General features: G+C 36.3%; 1 protein-coding gene across 1 annotated transcript; it reads right to left on the bottom strand.

Moving 5' to 3' along the window:
• Positions 1 to 6,790: 6,790 nt before the first annotated feature.
• Positions 6,791 to 23,534, bottom strand: dnajc5ab (DnaJ (Hsp40) homolog, subfamily C, member 5ab). The gene is made up of 5 exons (XM_058763074.1): positions 23,376 to 23,534; positions 13,730 to 13,893; positions 11,788 to 12,001; positions 11,231 to 11,402; positions 6,791 to 9,773 (listed from the first exon to the last, which is right to left on the bottom strand). Exons 2-5 carry the CDS (start codon positions 13,837 to 13,839, stop codon positions 9,670 to 9,672), a joined length of 600 nt encoding a protein of 199 aa, XP_058619057.1. The 5' UTR covers positions 13,840 to 13,893; positions 23,376 to 23,534; the 3' UTR covers positions 6,791 to 9,669.
• Positions 23,535 to 23,565: the final 31 nt, after the last annotated feature.

Genomic DNA, 23,565 nt, shown 5'->3' with positions numbered 1-23,565 from the left:
TGCGAGCGCTCACTCAAATGTGATTTCAATACCCCGCATATTATTAGCGCGAAAATTATATACAATATAGAATGTTTGCGGGAGCGGGCGGTAATGGTCAGAAACTCAGCGGGAGCGACTTAAGAAAACTAGGCTGCACATCAACACACGCCAAGATTTTTTTTTTGCGCTACCCCATCTTTGACAGCACATATAGGACAATTTTTTAAATAGCGCCATAAACTAAATTTATTTCAAATTTAAATTCAAGCACTTTCAAGGACCCATTTTTGTTTTCAAGGACTTTCCAGGCCTTGAATCCATATGTCTGAAATTCAAGTACTTTCAAGAAGCGTGGGAACCCTGTACAGTATTAGAGGAGAGTAAGATGGTGTTTATGAAGTGTACTTGAGACTTTTAACACAAAAACATCCACAAGTGTGTACAAGTACATTTGAGTTGGAAAAGACAGAGGAAAAACTGAAAAAGAGTCATTTTAAAATTGCAATATTTCACAGTATTACAGTTTTTACAGTATTTTTGATCAAATAAGTAGTGTACTTACTCATAGAAGCTACTTAAAAGAATAGTTGACAACAATAAAAATTGTCATTATTTACTCACCTTCATGTTGTTCCAAACTTGTATATATATATATATATATACAGGTGCATCTCAATAAATTAGAATGTTGTGGAAAAGTTCATTTATTTCAGTAATTCAACTCAAATTGTGAAACTTGTGTATTGAATAAATTCAATGCACACAGACTGAAGTAGTTTAAGTCTTTGGTTCTTTTAATTGTGATGATTTTGGCTCACATTTAACAAAAACCCACCAATTCACTATCTCAACAAATTAGAATACTTCATAAGACCAATAAAAAAAAAACATTTTTAGTGAATTGTTGGCCTTCTGGAAAGTATGTTCATTTACTGTATATGTACTCAATACTTGGTAGGGGCTCCTTTTGCTTTAATTACTGCCTCAATTCGGCGTGGCATGGAGGTGATCAGTTTGTGGCACTGCTGAGGTGGTATGGAAGCCCAGGTTTCTTTGACAGTGGCCTTCAGCTCATCTGCATTTTTTGGTCTCTTGTTTCTCATTTTCCTCTTGACAATACCTCATAGATTCTCTATGGGGTTCTGGTCTGGTGAGTTTGGTCATTTAACCAACTTTTGGTGTTTTTGGCAGTGTGGGCAGGTGCCAAATCCTGCTGGAAAATGAAATCAGCATCTTTAAAAAGCTGGTCAGCAGAAGGAAGCATGAAGTGCTCCAAAATTTCTTGGTAAACAGGAGCAGTGACTTTGGTTTTCAAAAAACACAATGGACCAACACCAGCAGATGACATTGTACCCAAAATCATCACAGACTGTGGAAACTTAACACTGGACTTCAAGCAACTTGGGCTATGAGCTTCTCCACCCTTCCTCCAGACTCTAGGACCTTGGTTTCCAAATGAAATCCAAAACTTGCACTCATCTGAAAAGAGGACTTTGGACCACTGGGCAACAGTCCAGTTATTCTTATCCTTAGCCCAGGTAAGACGCCTCTGACGTTGTCTGTGGTTCAGGAGAGGACAACTGAAGCCAAATTCCTTGACACGTCTGTGTGTGGTGGCTCTTGATGCCTTGACTCCAGCCTCAGTCCATTCCTTGTGAAGTTCAACCAAATTCTTGAATCGATTTTGCTTGACAATCCTCATAAGGCTGTGGTTCTCTCAGTTGGTTGTGCATCTTTTTCTTCCACACTTTTTCCTTCCACTCAACTTTCTGTTAACATGCTTGGATACAGCACTCTGTGAACAGCCAGCTTCTTTGGCAATGAATGTTTGTGGCTTACCCTCCTTGTGAAGGGTGTCAATGATTGTCTTCTGGAGAACTGTCAGATCAGCAGTCTTCCCCATGATTGTGTAGCCTAGTGAACCAAACTGAGAGACCATTTTGAAGGCTCAGGAAACCTTTGCAGGTGTTTTGAGTTGATTAGCTGATTGGCCTGTCACTATATTCTAATTTGTTGAGATAGTGAATTGGTGGGTTTTTGTTAAATGTGAGCCAAAATCATCACAGTTAAAAGAACCAAAGACTTAAACTACTTCAGTCTGTGTGCATTGAATTTATTTAATACACGAGTTTCACAATTTGAGTTGAATTACTGAAATAAATGAACTTTTCCACAACATTCTAATTTATTGTGATGCACCTGTGTGTATATATGTGTGTGTGTGTGTATATATATATATATATATATATATATCTACGCACATAACCCAAATTCCGGAAATGTTGGGACGTTTTTTTAAATTTGAATAAAATGAAAACTAAAAGAATTTCAAATCACATGAGCCCAATATTTTATTCACAATAGAACATAGATAACATAACAAATGTTTAAACTGAGAAATTTTATAATTTTATGCACAAAATGAGCTCATTTCAAATTTGATGCCTGCTACAGGTCTCAAAATAATTGAGACGGGGGCATGTTTACCATGTTGTAGCATCTCCTCTTCTTTTCAAAACAGTTTGAAGATATCTAGGCATCGAGGTTATGAGGTTCTGGAGTTTTGGTGTTGGAATTGGGTCCCATTCTTGCCTGATATAGGTTTCCAGCTCCTGAAGAGTTCATGGTCGTCTTTGATGTATTTTTCGTTTGATGATGTGCCAAATGTTCTCTATAGGTGAAAGATCTGGACTGCAGGCAGTATGTGGTTTTGCATTGTCCTGCTGAAATAGATGTCGTCTGGAGGGGAGCATATGTTGCTCTAAAACCTTTATATACCTTTCAGCATTCATAGTGCCTTCCAAAACATGCAAGCTGCCCATACCGTATGCACTTATGCACCCCCATACCATCAGAGATGCTGGCTTTTGAACTGAACGCTGATGACATGCTGATAACACGCTGGACACAGTGTCCATGATTTCCAACAAGAATGTCAAATTTGGACTCGTCTGACCATAAAACACTTTTCCACTTTGAAACAGTCCATTTTAAATGAGCCTTGGCCCACAGGACACACCGACAACGCTTCTGGACCATATGGCTTCCTTTTTGCATGATAGAGCTTTATTTGGCATCTGCAGATGGCACGGCGGATTGTGTTTACCGACAGTGGTTTCTGGAAGTATTCCTGGGCCCATTTAGTAATTTCAATGACAGAATCATTTCCTGACGAGTGATGCAGTGATGGCCCGAAGACTATGGGCATCCAACAAAGGTCTTCGGCCTTGTCCCTTACACACAGAGATTTCTCCAGTTTCTCTGAATTTTTTGATGATGCTATGCACTGTAGATGATGAGATTTGCAAAGCCTTTGCAATTTGACGTTGAGGAACGTTGTTGTTTTTAAAGTATTCCACTATTTTTTTACGTACTCTTTCACAGATTGGAGCCTCTGCCCATCTTTACTTCTGAGAGAAACTTCCTCTCTAAGACATCCCTTTTATGGCTAATCATGTTACAGACCTGATGTCAATTAACTTAATTAGTTGCTAGATCTTCTCCCAGCTGAATCTTTTCAAAATTTCTTGCTTTTTCAGCCCTTTGTTGCCTCCGTGCCAACTTTTTGAGACTTGTAGCAGGCATCAAATTTGAAATGAGCTCATTTAGTGGATAAAAGTGTAAAATTTCTCCGTTTAAACACTTATGTTCTCTATGTTCTATTGTGAACAAAATATTGGCTCATGTGATTTGAAAGTCTATTAGTTTTCATTTTATTCAAATTTAAAAATGTCCCAACATTTCAGGAATTCGGGTTGTAAATATACAGGTGCTGGTCATATAATTAGAATATCATCAAAAAGTTGATTTATTTCACTAATTCCATTCAAAAAGTGAAACTTGTATATTATATTCATTCATTACACACAGACTGATATATTTCAAATGCTTATTTCTTTTAATTTTGATGATTAGAGCTTACAGCTCATGAAAGTCAAAAATCAGTATCTCAAAATATTAGAATATTTACATTTGAGTTTGAATAAATGACCATCCCTACAGTATAAATTCTGGGTATCTCTTGTTCTTTGAAACCACAATAATGGGGAAGACTGCTGACTTGGCAATGATCCAGAAGACGAACATTGACGCCCTCCACAAAGAGGGTAAGTCACAGAAGGTCATTACTGAAAGGTGTGGCTGTTTACAGAGTGCTGTATCAAAGCATATTAAATGCAAAGTTGACTGGAAGGAAGAATTTGGGTAGGAAAAGGTGCACAAGCAACAGGGATGAGCGCAAGCTTGAGAATACAGTCAAGCAAAGCCGATTCAAATACTTGGGAGAGCTTCACAAGGAGAGAACTGAAGCTGGAGTCAGTGCATCAAGAGTCACCACGCTCAGACGTCTTCAGGAAAAGGGCTACCAAGCCACTTCTGAACCAGAGACAACGTCAGAAGCATCTTAACTGGGCTGTGGAGAAAAAGAACTGTTGCTCAGTGGTCCAAAGTCCTCTTTTCAGATGAAAGTAAATTTTACATTTCATTTGGAAATCAAGGTCCCAGAGTCTGAAGGAAGAGTGGAGAGGCACAGAATCCATGTTGCTTGAAGTCCAGTGTGAAGTTTCCACAGTCTGTGATGATTTGGGCTGCCATGTCATCTGCTGGTGTTGGTCCACTGTGTTTTCTGATGTCCACAGTCAACGCAGCCATCTACAAGGAAATTTTAGAGCACTCATACTTCCTTCTGTTGACAAGCTTTATGGAGATGCTGATTTCATTTTCCAGCAGGACTTGGCACCTGCCCACACTGCCAAAGGTACCAAAATCTGGTTCAATGACCATAGTGTTACTGTGCTTGATTGGCCAGCAAACTCGCCTGACCTGAACCCCATAGAGAATCTATGGGGTATTGTCAAGAGGAAGATGAGAGACACCAGACCCAACAATGCAGATGAGCTGAAGGCCACTATCAGAGCAACCTGGGCTCTCATAACACCTGAGCAGTGCCACAGACTGATCGACTCCATGCCACGCCGCATTGCTGCAGTAATTCAGGCAAAAGGAGCCCCAACTAAGTATTGAGTGCTGTACATGCTCATACTTTTCATTTTCATACTTTTCAGTTGGCCAAGATTTCTAAAAATCCTTTCTTTGTATTGGTCTTAAGTAATATTCTAATATTTTGAGATACTGATTTTTGACTTTCATGAGCTGTAAGCTCTAATCATCAAAATGAAAAAAAATAAACATTTGAAATATATCAGTCTGTGTGTAATGAATGAATATAATATACAAGTTTCACTTTTTGAATGGAATTAGTGAAATAAATCAACTTTTTGATGATATTCTAATTATATGACCAGCACCTGTATATGTATGTATGTATGTATATATGTATATGTACGTATATGTATATATATGTATATGTATATGTATATATATATATATATATATATATATACAGTGGGGGGAAAAAATTATTTGATCTCCTGCTGATTTTGTACGTTTGCCCACTGACAAAGAAATGATCAGTATATAATTTAAATGGTAGGTTTATTTGAGCAGTGAGAGACAGAATAACAACAACAACAAAAAAATTCAGAAAAAAACACATTTCAAAAAAGTTATAAATTGATTTGCATTTTAATGAGTGAAATAAGTATTTGATCCCTTCACAAAACATGATTTAGTACTTGGTGGCAAAACCCTTGTTGGCAATCACAGAGGTCAGACGTTTCTTGTAGTTGGCCACCAGGTTTGCACAAATCTCAGGAGGGATTTTGTCCCACTTGTCGGGTCTCGGGTCTGATCACCTGGGTTTTCTGTCTCTGTGTTCAGATGTTGTGTACGTGACTTTGTTTTGACAGCTCGCCACGTGCGCATTTTCAGCGTGATTGTTTCCCCGCCCTCCTTGTTTCTCTGCTTGTTAGCTCATCTTGTTTCACACCGGGTTCTAGTCATCTCATTAGCATTCCCTTTATAGCTCCCTGTGTTACTCTGTCTTTTGTTAGACTGTTTGGTTAGTTTCATTGTTCTGACTGTCTCTAGTTGTATCGTTTACCCGTCCTGTCCTGTCTTGCTCTGTTCAGGCTCCAGTGCTCGTTGCTGCTAGTTAAATTTCTGTGCGCTCAGATTCCTGTGGGCTCCCTTGGCTTCCGCCGTTCCTGGGTCTTTGCAGACTCGCTAGTGGATCGCTCTACCTCTCGAGCGAACAGCCTTGCCGGCTCCGTCTCCTCTGCCGCTGTTGTGGCTTGCTCCAGCCGCTACCATCCACCCAGCTGTGTGTGTAGGAAATCCTACATCCACGCAAGCCATCTGCGGGAGCGCTCCTCGCCTGCTATTGTTATTATTGTCTGCTCAATAAAGCCTCTGTTATTCCCGCATCTGAATCCAGCCTATTCCTTGACACCACTCCTCTTTGCAGATCCTCTCCATGTCATTAAGGTTTCGAGGCTGACGTTTGGCAACTCGAACCTTCAGCTCCCTCCACAGATTTTCTATGGGATTAAGGTCTGGAGACTGGCTAGGCCACTCCAGGACCTTAATGTGCTTCTTCTTGAGCCACTCCTTTGTTGCCTTGGCCATGTGTTTTGGGTCATTGTTATGCTGGAATATCCATCCACGACCCATTTTCAATGCCTATATATATATATATATGCACACTCACACTTTTACATACATTTACACTCATTTGTAACTAACATTTTTGAAACTTCTTTAATACATACTTTTCTTACTTTCACTTAAATGTTTTTTTGTTTAATATTCTAACTTTATCTTAAGAGGGTTTATGTCCCTGTAAATGTGTGAAAAGCACAGTTTTTTGTAGATTATTTCCTTTGCACAAATACACAGTCAACACAGATACTTTTTTTTAGCTTCCTTCAAATTTATTTTACAGCTGTAATTCAGACCAATTATCCATGTTACATCTCTCTGACACATTATATTCATGCTACAACAATTTCAGCTGATTCATCCAGAACACGCAAAAGAATTCAGCCATTCTGTACAATAGTCATATTCGTTTACACATATTGAACTATGTAATTCATTAAAAACATAGGAAAATAATAAATAAAATATTGTTTCTCATCACCATGTTTATACTATTTCCTTAATTTTGAACATGATTCTGTTTAGGTGTTGTATTCACAACGCTCCATTCGTTCTCTTATTCTTAGACTGGAATCAATAGGAAATCGGATCAGTGTTTTTTTTTGGTTTTGTTTTTTTGTTTATGATCATGAATGAATGAATGAAAGAATGAATACAACAAATAAATGGAAAGCAAAACTGGGATAACAAAGCAAAAACTGATCAGTAGCTGTGTTACAGTGAAGTTCGTGTTGAGAAATAATATTTTGTAAATAAAAAGCGTTACACATTGTGAACAGTTCAGTCTTAGAAATGCTTAGAAACATGATCACTAATAATCTGCCTAATGATTTAGAAACAAATAAAATAAAAAAACTACAAAATAAACCTATGACATATTCACAATGTGATCCTAAACAAATAAAACACACATTTGGGGTAAATTACACAAGTTTTCCATACATTCTGTTTCAAGTGCATGTAAATGAATGTATGCACAAACAGGAACAGCTATACAGCTAATCCATTTTAAAGACATTACAGATATTTAAACAGAACATACAGTAGATGATAATACAGTGATTAAATTAAGATCTCAGTTTCAAACAGCACACACACACACACACAGAAATGAAGGTGTCCTATATGTCTGTATGTTTAGGTTCACTCCTATCAAAAATAAAAATATGCATGCATTCTGACAGATAAAAGAAAAGAGAAGATCTAAAAGGTTTTACACTTCTGTAATGTTCCCAGATTTCCATGACTGGGAACCCCGAATTGTGTATATGAGATGATCAAATTGAGCATGAACCATTTTAGTCTGAAGGATACAGATCACAGAGTTATTCATATTTTCTGGCATAATAGTAATAATAGTGTTAATGTGTATTAACTAATATGCTGACATGATTAAACCATGGCACTAGGGAACAACATCAAATTATGGGTATACTTACAGCCAAAACAAAATATAACAGCACACTGACTGATAATGTGTCCACATCCAATTCTAGAACCAGATTTGTTAAAATAAATTTGCAATAAATTTGTTAAAATAAATTTGTGTCACACTAAAAAGGATGCATCAGTTAACAATTTTGGGTCACCGTCAGTGTGAAACTATGGACTTAAAGAATGAAAATCACTGTTACTGAACTATATGGGAAACGTACTGTATGTTTTGTGCAGATGAATCGCTTTACCCACAATCCCCCTGTGCTTATAGTGACGTATGTGTTTGTATGTATCTGACCCCAAATTCCTGTTCCACACACACACACACACACACCCACCCACCACATGTGGCTGAAATTGAGCTCAGCTAAGCACTGCATGAATATATTTGACAGTGCATGCCCACTGGATGCCATTAACACAAGAGACGGCTCACATAAACATACACAACATGACACAGCAATGTGTCCTCAATCATGTCCTCAGTGACTACACTACACTGCCTTACTGTTTAGAAAAATATAAATGTATCAAACTACTGAAAGCCATTTCCAGTTAATGTAACGAAACACTTGAACCTGAAGGACTAGAACTTGTATAGCGTGATTTCTGGCACAGGCATGCGTGTTAAAAAATGTGGAAACATGAAAACAACGCAGGACAATGTTTATGATGTGATTGTGAGGTTTGTGCCAGTGAGAGCCAATCAAATGCATGGAAAGGTCAATAACTTTGAGTTTAAAAAGTCTGTGGTCGGCAAGTTTATGCTGGATTTATTTAAACAAAAAATTCAGTAAAAAAAATAATTTTGTAAATTGTTTCAATCAAAATAACTTGTTTATTTTAATGCATTTCAAAGAGGAATTTATTCCTATGATGCAAAGCTGAATTTTCAAGCATCATTACTCCAGTCTTTAGTGACACATGATCCTTCAGAAATCATTCTAATATGCTGATTTGCTATTTACTATACTGATTTATTGTTATTATTAGTGTTGAAAACAGTTGTGCTGCTTAATATTTCGGTGTTTTTTTCTTTTGATGAACATAAATCTCAAAAGAATGGCATTTGAAATAAAAAATCTTGTATAACCTAAATGCCTTTACTGTCACTTCTGCTCAAATTAATGCATCCTTTCCAAAACAAAACTATCAATAAATAAAAAATTACTGACTCCATACTTTTGAATGGTAGCGTATGTGTGACAACCTCTACAATTATCAAATTATTCGAGTCAGCTAGTGTAACACCAGCTTCATTATCCATAATGATAGATGAATGCACCAAGCAGAAATACTTCCTTGTGTCCTGTTGTTGTGGAAACTAATTCATGCTTTAATTAAGATTGATCAAAATTATTTTAACATCTTATGTAGACAAATGCAGTGTGATAACCAGTGCATAACAGCAGCTGTTGGCTTGGATCATAGCAGGAAGACTGTATGTACACTGTAAGAAAGTCCTTGTGTGTGTATGTGTGTGTTTGTTGAATATAACACAGCAGTAGGTTTGGGGATGATAGAGGTTAAAGGCAAATAAAAATAAACTCGCTTCTTGCCCTGTACAGTGGAGTTTTTCAGGTTTACCAATGATACTGTAACTAACTAACCACTCATCCTCTTTCCTTCGTGACCTTTGCCCACCATGACCTTTTCTGGCATGGTGGTCCCGTGTGTGTGTGAGAGAGAGGTTTAATAGCTGGCGTCTGTCCGGTAGCTGGTGTGGTGAGAGTCTGAGGTCAGCTGAGTGGTCTCTGTGGCAGAGGACGGCTGCATCACGATGGGGCTGCTGCCATCTGTGGAAACAGACACCAGTGTCACGCTGCTTTACAATATGAGCAGCTAGCAACTCAAACTGAACCCTGTTGCTAAGCATTACAGGCATGATTGTGAGTGCCAGGAAGCCACTTCAAATACTGAACATACCTTTTATTGGCCAAATAAACAATCTGAAGGCATTTTAACTGTAATTCTAAGAGAAACTGGCAAAAATACTTGGCAGGACTTTATTCACTGGGATTTGATTGAAACCAATGATATTATTGACCCACCTGCACGGCCTTAGTTATGACAGCAGAAAGGAAAAGTTTTCAGAAGCAGATAAAATGATGACATTGTGATGAAAGATTAGAAAACAATCATTATCGCTTTACAATAACATGCACTGAACTGCGCTATGGACATTTATTAAAGACCCAATGAAACAGTTTGATTAACACAGCATTTCCTATCCTATAAATCAGGAAGTAGGATATATTGAAGGTCTTAAAACAAAGCAAACAAACAAACAAAAAGATGCGACTGATGTTAAAATTAATGTCTTGATAAAAAAATAAAAAAACACTACAAACTAAACTCAGTTTTAAATGCTGTGGTTTTAGGCATCACAACATTTTAATATTAATTAACTCTGATTACATTTAACAGTGCTATTGTACATTTGTAAAGCAACTGTACAGTTCTTATTTGTCTAAATATTAGACAAGTTTTTTTTTTTAAATAATTAACATTTAAAAAAAATGTTCACTCATTTTTATTTATTTTATTATAATTTTACATTTATTAAAATTGCATTAAAGTAAATTAAATAATGTGGATTTAGGTTACATTCTTTGTTATATTTGGTTATTTATATGACTAAACACTGAAATAATAAACAGTAAAAAATTAAATTAAATTAAAAACATTAAAGGGACAGCTCACTCAAAAATGAAAATTCTGTCATCATTTACTCAACGTCAAGTTGTTCTAAACCTGTTTGATTTTCGTTCTTTAGTTGAACACAAAAGAAAATAATTTGAAGAATTCGGGTAACCAAACAGTTGCTGGTCCCCACTTACTTCCATAGTATGGAAAAAAAAAAAATACTATGGAAATCACTGGGAACCAAAAACTGTTTGGACACCAACATTCATCAAAATACCTTCTTTTGTACAGAAGAAAGAATATCATACTGGTTTGGAACAACCTGAGGGTGAATAAATGATTTTCATTTTTGGGTGAACTATACCTTTAAATCACCAAACAATATTTTGCTACTTGCTATTGGTTGTCAGTGGCAGGTGGTATGTGGGGAATGGGACAGTCTCAATCTAGAAAACATTTTACTGGACTTCTAAAAGTTTATTACACTATCTTATGAATGGTATTAAAAAGCTAACAGACATGGACTACAATAGCCACAAAACTTCCATTTTGATCTCGTGTCAACATTACCATGTTTATTTGACTATTGTAAATGAATGTGTCTCACCTCTATCATCTGACTGCATCTGAGCTTCCAGGTCTTCAGGAGACACATAGAATTCCGGCTCATCTGACCGAGGAGGATGAGGTTTACACTTCCCACAGCAGCAGTTACAACAGCAGCAGAGGCAACAGCAGAAATAACAGCCTGTGGCCACACCGCAGAATATAAACAACGCCTGTCCAGAGGGTGGAAAAAGAGAGGAATTCAACATAAATAACAGCATGTACACAAATGTACTATATGCACTACCATCCAAATGTTTGGGGTCAGAAGTTTCGTATGCACACCAAGGTTTTTTTTCTTTTAGTTTATTTTAAAATGTAAAATGTAATCCTGTGATGTTAAAGCTGAATTTTCAACATCATTACCCCAATCTTCAGTGTCACATGATCCTTCAGAAATCATTCTAATACGCTGATTTGCTGCTCTAGAAACATTTATTATTATTAGCAATGTTGAAAATAGTTCTGTGGTGGTAACATTTTGTAAAAATGTTGACCACAAACTTTTGAATGGTAGAGTGTCTAACTTAGAATATATATTTTGTGTGTATGACTAACCTTGGCCCACCAGCTGGACAAAACAAAGTATGTGTTAACATTCTCCTCTCCAAACTGTTCTGCCACATAGAGGCCCAGAGATCCATATTTGTCATAGATGTTGCGTTTGGTGGGGTCTGACAGAATGGCATGAGCATTGTTGATTTCTTTGAATTTCTCCACCGCTTCTGGATTGTCAGGATTCTTGTCAGGGTGGAACTTCAGGGCTAGTTTTCTGCAAATCAGAAGAGCAGAAATAAAATGAACTTCCTAAAAATGACCTTTGTCCAGCATCCTTGCCAATCTGCTTTTAGGTGTGTTAACGTTAAATTATTACTATGTTTAAAATGAACCCTTTTCACAGACTGTGTTTATGCATTTCCACAGTTATTAAAGGGATAGTTCACCCAAAAATGAAAATTCTGTCATTAATTACTCACCCTCATGTCGTTCCAAACCCGTACGACCTTCGTTCATCTTCAGAACACAAATTAAGATAATTTTGATGAAAAGACAGCAACACAACTGACATGTTCAAGGCCCAGAAAGGTAGTAAGGACATCGTTAAATTAGTCCATGTGACATCAGTGTTTCAACTGTCATTTTCTGTAGCTACAAGAATACTTGTGCTCAAGTGAAACAAAAATAACGCTTTGTACGAAAATAACAATTTCTCCTTCAAGCGTTCAGGAGAGTACCACGACACACGTGTGTGATGCTGCTGACGGCAGAGCTGGTGTTCTGACGTAAAACCCAGATGTGCTGCACCTTGTTTGCAAGCAGAGGACTGCACACTCAGCAAAGACTGACATGAACAGAAGAAATTGTTGAATAAATTAGGTTTTTTTTCCCTTTGCACACAAAAAGTATTTTCGCAGCTTCATAACATTACGGTTGAACCACTGATGTCATATGGACTAATTTAATGATGTCTTTACTACATTTTTTGGGCCTTGAAGGTGGTAGTTGCGTTGCTGTCTATGCAGGGTCCGAAAGCTCTCAGATTTCATCAAAAATATCTTTATTTGTGTTCCGAGATGAACAAAGGTCTTACGGGTTTGGAAAGACATGAGGGTGAGTAATTAATGACAGAATTTTCTTTTTGAACTATCCCTTTAACATTGTAAATCAAGCAAGGTTTTTTATTTTTATTTATTTTTCTAAATGTATTTTATTGTACATATAACACACTTTGTATTCTATTACTTTGGAAAAGTGCAACAATCAATCTCTCAATATTTTTTTCCTCTTTTGGAAAATCATAGAAATGCTTGAATGGATTGTTTTGCCTTTGCTATCGGAAAAAATAACAATGCAAAAATTATATTTGTTATAGTTTCCATTCACCACTATAGAAGTTCACCCGACTATGATGACTTCAACTACTAATAACTCCATGATATACTAACTAGCAACTATTCTTTAAAAATAGCATGTAAAATACTAAGTATTATTTCATGATAAATGCTAGCAAGCGTAATCGGACACCAGAGTATTCATGCACACAGAAAATGTACACACTGTTCAAAGCATGCATACTATATAAAACAGCAGCAGTAAGAACAGTATGGTAGCAAGTTTTCATGAGAGGAAGTGAGGAAAAGTTCTGTCGCCTCCTAGTGGATTTAATTGGAAACGCAAATGAATCGCTCACCCAAAAATGTCATCATTTACTCGCTCACTTTCCAAACCGTTATGACTTACTTTCTTCTGTGGCAATACATACAGGGTTGGAACGACATGAGGGTGAGTAAAAGGTGACAGAATGGGTGAACTATCCCTTTAAGACATAGAAATTTTTGTTTTCTCGCATAATTGTTTATGAGTAAAATTACAAAAATAAATAAATAAATAAATAATGACAGGAAAGAACCCCCACACCGAAAAGATTAAGTGCATTTTATCCACTATTCTTAATGGCAATGTTGGAACAATCTTTCCATGTCCATTAAGAGCATCTTACCTGTAGGATTTCTTTATGTCTTCTGGTGCCGTGTTTTTATCAACTCCCAGGATCACATATAGTGATTCCCCTGCTGTGGAGAGTGAACGCTGTCTCTGCTGCTCCGCCATTACTCGCACACGCGTGCACACACACTCCCCTCACACCACAACCACCTCTTCTTTCTGAAAGAAAAAGCAGAGAAACAGGTTATATGTGCTGTATATACTCCTGCGTCTGCTTTTATTCTTGCACTGCTTTTTGTCTTTGTCTTTTTTACATCCCAGTGATATGGCAATACAACTTGATTTTATCATCATTATACAGTATTTCTGAGAATCTAAAACCCATTATCCAAACCCTTTAGTCCAGCAAAACACCACCATTATTACATCAGTGAGAGTCATAGGCTCATCATTTCCCCAAATGTCCCTGTTCTGAGTCAGTGCATTAACAGTGAGGAAGATCCACACAGCTGAAAGAAGTCATGTGACTAGCATTCAGAGAGGAGATGAAGGGAGAGATGCTGGTTCTCTTTTGGGTGTGGTATTCTTTGCCAGGTCTAAGCCTTGTATTTGTATACTATCCATATACTATACCTGGTATGACAATTAGAATTAATGTGCCATAATCATAGTTTGTTAATATAGTATGTCAAATGTGCTAGGTTTTATTTTATACCCCTCATGCACTTAGAGTAAACCTCAGCGGTTTAAAAAACCTAAAAAATACAATGAAACTGAAGCAGGGAAACATCGTTTCTTCTGTATTGTGATGTACATGCATGCATTATCAAAAAAGAAGAAGAAAAAAAAAACAGGGCGGGGACTTGATTCTATGCATGTTTGTTGATTGGATCTGTAATATGCATTAAGAAAATATATCAGGTAAATTTTATTTCATGTATAAATCTGAATGTTATGTAATAAAGAGGAAAATGCTAATGCATCAAATAAGCTATCTAAATTTATGACAGAGCTTCCTCCATCACCAATGTCATTCAATATGACTATAAAATAATTATGATTTTTGTTGTGATTATTATTATTATATAAATGTATTAAAATGAGAACTAATTTTTTACAACACTATTGTACCGTACTTTTAATAAAATATTGAAAAAAACTGTAAAATTACCACACTAATATTCATATCTTAAACCATGATTCAAGCAGCAAAAAGAACAATATTGAGCTTTTCAAAATTGCAAGCTTAAATCTGATTGATCAGCATTTTTATTCTGGATAAGGAAAATTATGTCTTTTTTTTTTTTTTTTTTTTGCAGTGTGGCATTATTTTCAGGACAATTAAGCACATTTTCCCCTCACTGAAAGTTCACTTCATGCAGACGGATAAAAGACTGGCTCAGTCTCAGAGTCTTAGCTACATGATTGTAACATGTGTAGAAGTGAAAACACACAAGAGAAAGGGAGATACACAGGGACACACGTCTTCCACACAGAGAGGATCAGAAGTTACATCCTCCAGTATGAATCAAAGACAATTAACCCATTAACCCAGAGTAATTCAGGTTAAGACACCTCCACACAAAATGGCTGCCAGGTGAGGAGACATTTCACATGTCAATAACCAATTATTTGGAGAAAACAAAAAAATACACATATGACGACTCTTTAAATGAGTACAAACACCACTTTTCCTGGTGAGGAGCTCGCTGTGCCGTGGTGTGAGACAGTTTCGCCTCCTTTCCGGGCTAATCGTGCAGCTTGTCAGCGAGCATTAGCAGATTAGTATTAGCAGAGCATCTGAATAACTGAAGGGTTATTTCTGTCCCTTCTCAAACCCTGTGCACTTCTTCAACCGGGACACTCCCATAATTCCTCCAGGTGTGACACACAAATAGAGTGTGTTTGAGTGAGATTTTGTTGGGCTTCTGAATGAATGTCTATGTCACTGACATTACCTCAGAGACGTCTTTGATGATTTGTGTCAAAACAAATTCAACATCTGCTCAGATATTACTGGAGATTTCTAATACTATTGCTCATGCTTAGGATTTTCAAACCTATTATTATTATTAATAATGATCATTATTAATATGAATAATTATTAGCTATTACTTTTCTAGACAATTACAAATCATGATTGTTGCTTGGCAATAGATTAGACAAACAAACAAACAAAAATAAATTAATTAATTAAAAAAAATAAAACAAAAACTTTGAAGAAAGGTCCGGGGGCCTGTACCATGAAGCTGGATTAGCTGGCTAGCCAGGTAAATTTCAGTTTAGTTTGCACTAATCCTGGGTTTTAGCTACCATGAAAGTGGCTTGGCTTTTAGCTGCGTTCATTGCCATAGTAACTACACTCCACAGCTATCCTGCTCCGGGGCAGGTCATGTTCGGAGTTAGAGATCTCAAACTGAAATTGGACCAATCAGATGTGAGCAAAGTGACACATGTCTGACACAAAAAAAGTCACCCCCCCCAGTTTATCAGTACCAAAAAAAACAATTGTCTGGCTTTAATGATAATTACTTATAATTATATAAAATAACTCGAAATTCTAATTTAACACAGTTATCATATTTTATTTATATTAAATGAATGTTAATATATACAGATCACATGTAATATACATAAGTTGTAGAATCAATAGATAATGCTTTAAAAATGACTACATGTGACCTTAGATGTTCGAGTCTCTATCGCTGTATATTTCCAACTATATAAACTAATTTAACAAGTTTCACTTGTGACTGCACTGATAAAGCAAGATCATTTCTTTTATTTGTCCTCTTTCATGAACAAGTACTTTCATTGTAAATGCATTTAAATCAATCATATTCTTCAATCTCTTAACCTTTAATATTTAACCAAGGCTTGTGATTGGCTGTTCACTAGTGATGTCACATTCATGTGCACATGCTCCACAAACTCAGGATCAAAGCCTGAGTTAACAAAGAAAGTTGATGATCAGCATCATGGTACCAACAAAGCCGGATTGGAGTCGTTTGGTTTTGTCAACTCTAAACTAACTCTGTAACTCTGAATTTGTTCATCTACCATCATGGTACAGGCCTCAGAATTTAGGGACCACAATACTGCGTTCAAAATCATGCTGTCAGAGTATGTAATGCATTTGACGAATTTCTCAATTGTTAATAAAGTGCACTTCCAGTCAAAAGTTTGAGCTTAGATTTTTTTGTTTTTTTTCCTGAAAGCCTGATACATGTCAGGATTCTTCGACAAAAAAAAAAAAAAAAAAATTATATTAAATAAAAATCTTTTAGAACATTTTAAAATGTCTTTAATTTTTGATCAATTTAATGCAACCTTGTTGAATAAAATTCTTACTTTCATTAAAAAAAATGAATACAATATTTGCGTACTTCAGCACACAAGCAACTACATCAACCACATCACAAAAACTACTCAAAACACCTTAGCAACCACATATCAACGCCCCGGCAACCTCCCACAACACCTTAGCAACATGGCAGTATTTTTTTACACAGAGAAACACCGCCTACATTTACTGAAGAAAACAAAAAATTGATGTAAAAGTCTGTTGCTACAATTTGTATTTAATTTATATTTTTACTACAAGGTTTTGTGTTTAAATAATGTGCCAGAAATAAGTGGGGCTGCTAGCAGACGGGCTTCGTGCTTCAGCGGTTGATTAAATGTGATTACTAATAGAGTTTTCATCAGGAGCAGGGCTCTGCAATGCAGCCTTACACCAAAACACTACATCCCTCTCTCACACACTCCCTCCCCCTCCTGTCTCTGCACCACCATATGGTCCGACTAATTCTTTAGTGGCCATCTCAGTCTGCAGACTAGAGACGGCTGCCAAAGTCTCCACAGCTTAATGAACATCGCTGTCCATGTCTTTCCTGTATAGGTTTATCCATCATATCAAGTTTTCTGTCTGGTCACTCTGTTTGTGTTCTAACATCCTCCCCCACGTCACTCTGTTTGCATCCTCTTTTCTCTGTCTATCTGAGCAGGTGAAGTGATGTGGCTTGTATTATGTGCTGCTGGTTTTAAAAGGTCTGTTTGTAGAGGGATGGAATAGCAGGAGCGAGTGGCGCATGTTTGAAGAGAGTCTGTTCACAATGAACAAACACACACACACACATACAGTACTAGTGCCGACGTACCTAAAACCAGAGTCGTTATGGTCAACCAAAACTTAAAACTTAAATTAAAAGCATTTTTTAAAAATTCATTACTTGAAAAAAGAAAAATGAACTGAAATATAAAAAAAAGTACACTTTTTTTTTCAGCTGGTTGCCAAAGCTACATTTCTCATTTTTTATTTAGTGTAAAAGTGAAAATATTGTCAACCTCATGTCATTTCAAACCTGTATGAGTTTCTTTCTTCTGTTGAACACAAAAGAAGATATTTTGAAAATATGAGGGTAACCGAACAATTGACAGTAGCATTTGACTTCCCTTTTTTTTTTCTTCCATACTATCGAAGTCAAAGGCAACCAGCAACTGTTTGGTTTCCAAAATTCTTCAAAAATATCTTCTTGTGTGTTCAAAAGAAGAAAGAAACTCATACAGGTTTGGAAAAGCTTGAAGGTGAGTAAGTGTCAGAATTTTAATTTTTGGTGGACTATCCCTTTAAGTTGAAACACTAAAATAACAATAACTAAAACTTAATAAAATGTAGACATTTAAAAAACTAAACTAATAAAAACGCAACAAAATTAAAAATTAAAAATGAAAATAACAAAATTTGTTCAAATATATTAAAAAAAATTAAAAACTAATAGTATGTCAATGATACTAAAGCAACACTGCCTAAAACAATGTGTCGTTATTGATTATTGACCAAAAATAAGGAGCTTCAAAAAGTAGAGGCAACTGAATGGATCTGAAGCATCTATCAAAACAACATAAGGAGCAAACAGGTGGTGCTCAAAAGCCAGAAGGATGGGCACAAAAGATCTCAAAGAACAAGAACAGAGACCAAACAAATGAAGAGCTAAATGTGATGAACGAACAGCTGAAAGCACTCTTTTTATGGAAAGTCACATGGTCTTGTGTTGATACCAAAACATTTCTTGCCATTTTTCTAATATCAGATATAAGAAACTAAGATACACAGCAAGAATGCATGGTAACTCTCATGGAAATTGATATTCTGTTACAGTCCAGGATCACACAATCTAAGCACACTCATTAGTGGTCATCATTTCATGTCATTGTCAGTCTACTTCATCCATCATACAGGACTATATAACACAGTGAAAAGATCATTTTCTTTTTCATTAAATCATCAATTGTGGCCAATTAGTGCAAAATGGTATGAACAACCTGTCTGAACCAAACAATAAGAAAAATATCTACAAATGTGCCAACAAGACAGTCTTATAGTCCGGAAAACAAGATATCAGTTGCACTTTGCCTTATTATATCAGTGAAAGGAAAATTTGTCACATCATGTGATTTCAGTAACAGAACCTGTGAAGACTGAGAGAGGTACGCAACACCAGGAGCAAACAGTACTCTTGTAGACACCTCACTAACCCTCAGACATGCAGTCGTCACCAAAACAAAGGAATGGTTGTTAAGATCTGCAGATTAATTCTCTTATTAACGGTTCAAACGGCATGTGTAAATCTATCTGAAGGAGGACATACTGGAGACTTAAGAAGAGTGGTAAATCATGATCACTAATAAAACAAACAAAACACACACACACAGAAACTGGAAGATGGGCTATTGTCGAACAGAGGAGTGTCAATCTTAGAATAGTGCACAAGTTGTATGGAACGTTTTTGATGGTTTATGGGTTTTTTTGTCCTCTTTTGGAGGTTGACAGCTTTGTATGGAAAATATCAATATGAAGATTCTTTAATGTGCATTTAATTTTTTCCAAGAAGCACAGCATTTACATGCAGGGTTTACCCTGTGTTTTGTGTTTTAGGAGTTGATTAAAAGCTAATAATTAACAAATCATAAAAATGTAAACTTTACATAAATAATAATAATTTAAAAAAAAACACTTACTACAAAGTATTAAATAGCCAATTTCATTTGTTTACCTGCACGTTAAGTGACCAACAAATGACACCAGATAACTACAAACATGCAAAACTACAAACTAATCATTTAAAATCTCAGAGGGTCCTGAGAAAAAAAGTTTGGAAATCCCGGTTTTGAGAAAATGTGATACGTTTCCTCCTGTGACAACATACGGTGACCTACATTAAATATGTGTGCTATGTGAGGTATGAATGTTTAGGTCACATCTCTGTCTGTCTACTCTTCCACCTACCTCACTGGGTTGTCCTTTCTTCCTCAATCTCTTTTCTTTTCTCTATCTGTAGAAATCATCCAATTTTCTTTGAACATTTCTCTCATTTTCTGTTGGGTGTTTTCTGATACTGTGAACTACACCTTACACAAAAGAACAAAGTTTGTAGGATAAAAGTCAAATGTTTTGTAAGTATCCTTATTATAAACTCTTTTCAGTGTAATGTAATCTATAACAGTCATTTTCAACAGAGCTTTAATCACACCTGTTATCATCATATGTATGCCTGTAATATCACTCCCAATATAATCTATCAAAACTGAATCATCAACTGAGATTCAAAATTGTTAATGTGTTATATTCTACCATAAAACAACCTATTTGCCAGGGTTAAAACAATCTCAATCTCAGAAGTCTCTTATGCTCACCGATGTATTCATGTTTTAATGTATTTTAAAATGTTTTGTCAGACTCAAAGGGTGTCTATTAAACTACTGAGGTCTCATTTTGGCAGTTAAACACGTGGAACTGTCAGTGCGTCTGTGTTAAATATAGTGTGTCACACTGCGCTGCCCCATATATCAGGCTGAGTGAGAATTGTATGAGCTTGTTGTGCGGTGGTTTTCCCAACCAAGATCTTCTCATGGCAACCAATACAGAGCCATATCTCTCAAAATAGTATAAAGACATAGATATAAAGACATAAAAAGCATTTCCACTAATATGTAACTAGCATCTATCTCATACTGTACCAAAATGTTTCTTGAGAGGTCAAGTATGGGCCCAGTTTTACCCAGGTACTGTTTACAAGTATGTGCGCCTTGGGTGGCTCAAACAGACACAAAAATATATTAACTACAAGTCTGGACCATCATGAATGTGAGAAATGTAAAGTGCAAAATGCCCTACTATGACTGAATGATTTAATTATTATTATTTTTTTTTAACTGTTCCATAAATTTGCAAGGGGTGTAACTGACTGAAACAGATGAGTAAACAACTAACCTCTCAGACATCATCACTGTTTTGTCATATCTAAATCATTGGTGCACTTCTGTGACCTTCATTATAATAGTACAGTTTTTACCAAAGACTTTAAAACTAATGGTCCAAAAGGACAGTGACTATTAAAATAATAACCAAATAGCAGCTGTAATATTAAAATATAACTACAGTTCAAAAGGTCAGTAAGTTTAAATGAATATAAAAAATAACACTTTTATTCAGCAAGGATGCATTAAATTAAACACAAGTGACAGTAAAGACATTCATAATGTTACAAACGATATCTGTTTCAAGTAAATGCTGTTCCTTTGAACTTTCATTTCATCAAAGAATTAAAAAAATAAAATAAAATAAAAAATTCAGCACAACGGTTTTCAACAACAATCTTAATCAATCTTTCTTGAGCAGCAAATCAGCATATTAGAATGATTTCTGACTAAAGACTGGGGTAATGATGCTGAAAATTCAGCTTTAACAGGAATAAATACATAAAACCATTAATACATTGGTGAGCATAAGAGACTTCTGACCCATAGCTTTTGGATGGTAGTGCATAAAGTAAATGTGTCTTCTTAAAATAATTTTATAATCTTTCCAACCCCAAACTTTTGAATGGTAGTGTACATTTTTCTGACTGTACTATGTGATTGTTTTGAAATAATGTTAAGCAAAGAGGGGATTTTTCATTCTTATTTCAGAAGTCCATCAAACACCACTGTTCTAATTAAGACCCCCTGTCATAGACAACACAGAGCTCATTAGCTTATGTTGACTGGAATACTGACTAAAAAAAAAACCCTAACGAATCCTGGCACAGCGGTGAGGCAAAACAACTTCTAAAGAAAGTGAAGTTAATTAGCTAATGGAGTGCAAAGGTGCTTTCAGCAGGTCTTCTGAATGAGATGGGCCACTCAGAGTTATGCAGAAACAAATATAGGACAAAATAGACAGCCAACGCACAGTGGTATTCAAAACTGAGATTTGGCAGATGAAGTGCATGCTAATGACAACAGAAGTATGTGAGAGACTGAGCACTTAGGACAAAGCACAAAGATGAAAAAAGAAGGAAAACTGGACTGATGGTAACAGAAACTCATACAACTAGAACAAGCTAGAAAAAAACTTTGAAACACAGCAAGCGAGATAATTCAGATACATGTTCAACGGAAATGTTGATGTGTTAATTCACCACAAAAATACTAGTTCTTTCAACATTTACTCACACTCATGTTCCAAACCCATGTGACTTTCTTCTGTGGTATTTAAAAGAAAATGCTTTAAAGATCATCAGCAAGAAATCAGGTTTGGTTACCATTGACTTCAACTGTTTGGAGAAAAAAACACAAAACCCCTCACTGGTACATTTCTGATGTATGAGTAATTGATTACACAATTTGTGATTCTTGGGTGAGCTATCCCTTTAAATTGCTCAGCACAACTTCTATATTTTGTTAAATCACTTCATCAAATTTACAATCAAGAATAATTAGCAGTAGCAGTTAATGTACATTGAGCTGAGCTATACGAGAAAGAGAAAGTACGAAGTAGTGAGGTGGTTAAGGGTTATGAGTCACAATGCAGAACTCATGTGACACACACACACACACACACATTTATATATAAATCATAGCCTTCAATCAAAAATCAAATACATTTAATAGCAGGCTTCTCAAACTATGATTACTTATTAGATTTCCCTGTTTAAGCCTAATAGAATGGGTTGATATGGGTAGATAATTACAACTCAAAGACTTGATAGCAATACAAAGTCAAGGGCCTATCACTTCTCTATCTGTCAAGATACAGGAAAGCCAGTGCCAACTGGCAGTATCTGGTCTATGAGGATTAGAATGCAAACCACTGTTTGAGATTGAGCAGCAACGCAAATCTAACGAATAACCGCAAATACTGATGACAGCCTGGTGGGAAGAGTTTCAATGCTGATGGAGGCCAAACTGTCCCGTGTTGACTGACGGGTTGGAGATTTAGAGCCTTTAATCTCCCTGTTCTGCGCTCAGCATCCATATTGGTTTGCTTGTTAAAGGAATAGTTCACCCAAATACATAGAGAGAGATGTATCATCATTTACTTGTTTCGAGTCTGTACCACTTCCGAAACACAAACGGAGATACAGGATGCAGTCACCGATCACTTTAACGGTATGGAAAATAAAACGAATCTGTCAGGCTTTAACATTTACTTTTGTGTTCCAGGAATAAAGTCAGTCATGCGGGTTTCAAACGACATGAGGGTGAGAATTTTTATTTTTTACTAAGGGTGAACTATCCCTTTAATGCATTAAGCTTTCTCGCTCAAAAACCTACTACAACAGTAACGTTACTAATCCATGAGCAAGGGCAGCGTGCATGTGTAGCAGGATTGAGGCGCACAGATAGGATTTTCCTCTGGCTGCGTTCTCATTTCTTACCTTCAAGGGAGAAGCGTAGGCAGAAGTGCAGTTCCCCAGTTGTTAGTGAATTAATTCCTATATCTATAAGCGGCCTTCGAGCAGAAGTAAATCAGCCTGCGGTACTCGGATACGGCGTCCTAGTCTTATGATCGAGAGCAGCGTCTCCGTTCAATGGGAGTCGTGCGCTGACGTCACGCTCCAGAGGAAA

The sequence above is a fragment of the Onychostoma macrolepis genome, chromosome 23 (genome assembly GCF_012432095.1).
Source record: "Onychostoma macrolepis isolate SWU-2019 chromosome 23, ASM1243209v1, whole genome shotgun sequence".
NCBI classification, from domain to species: Eukaryota; Metazoa; Chordata; class Actinopteri; order Cypriniformes; family Cyprinidae; genus Onychostoma; species Onychostoma macrolepis.
Note: the sequence above shows the minus strand (reverse complement) of the source record. Positions and strands in the feature narration are given on the sequence as shown.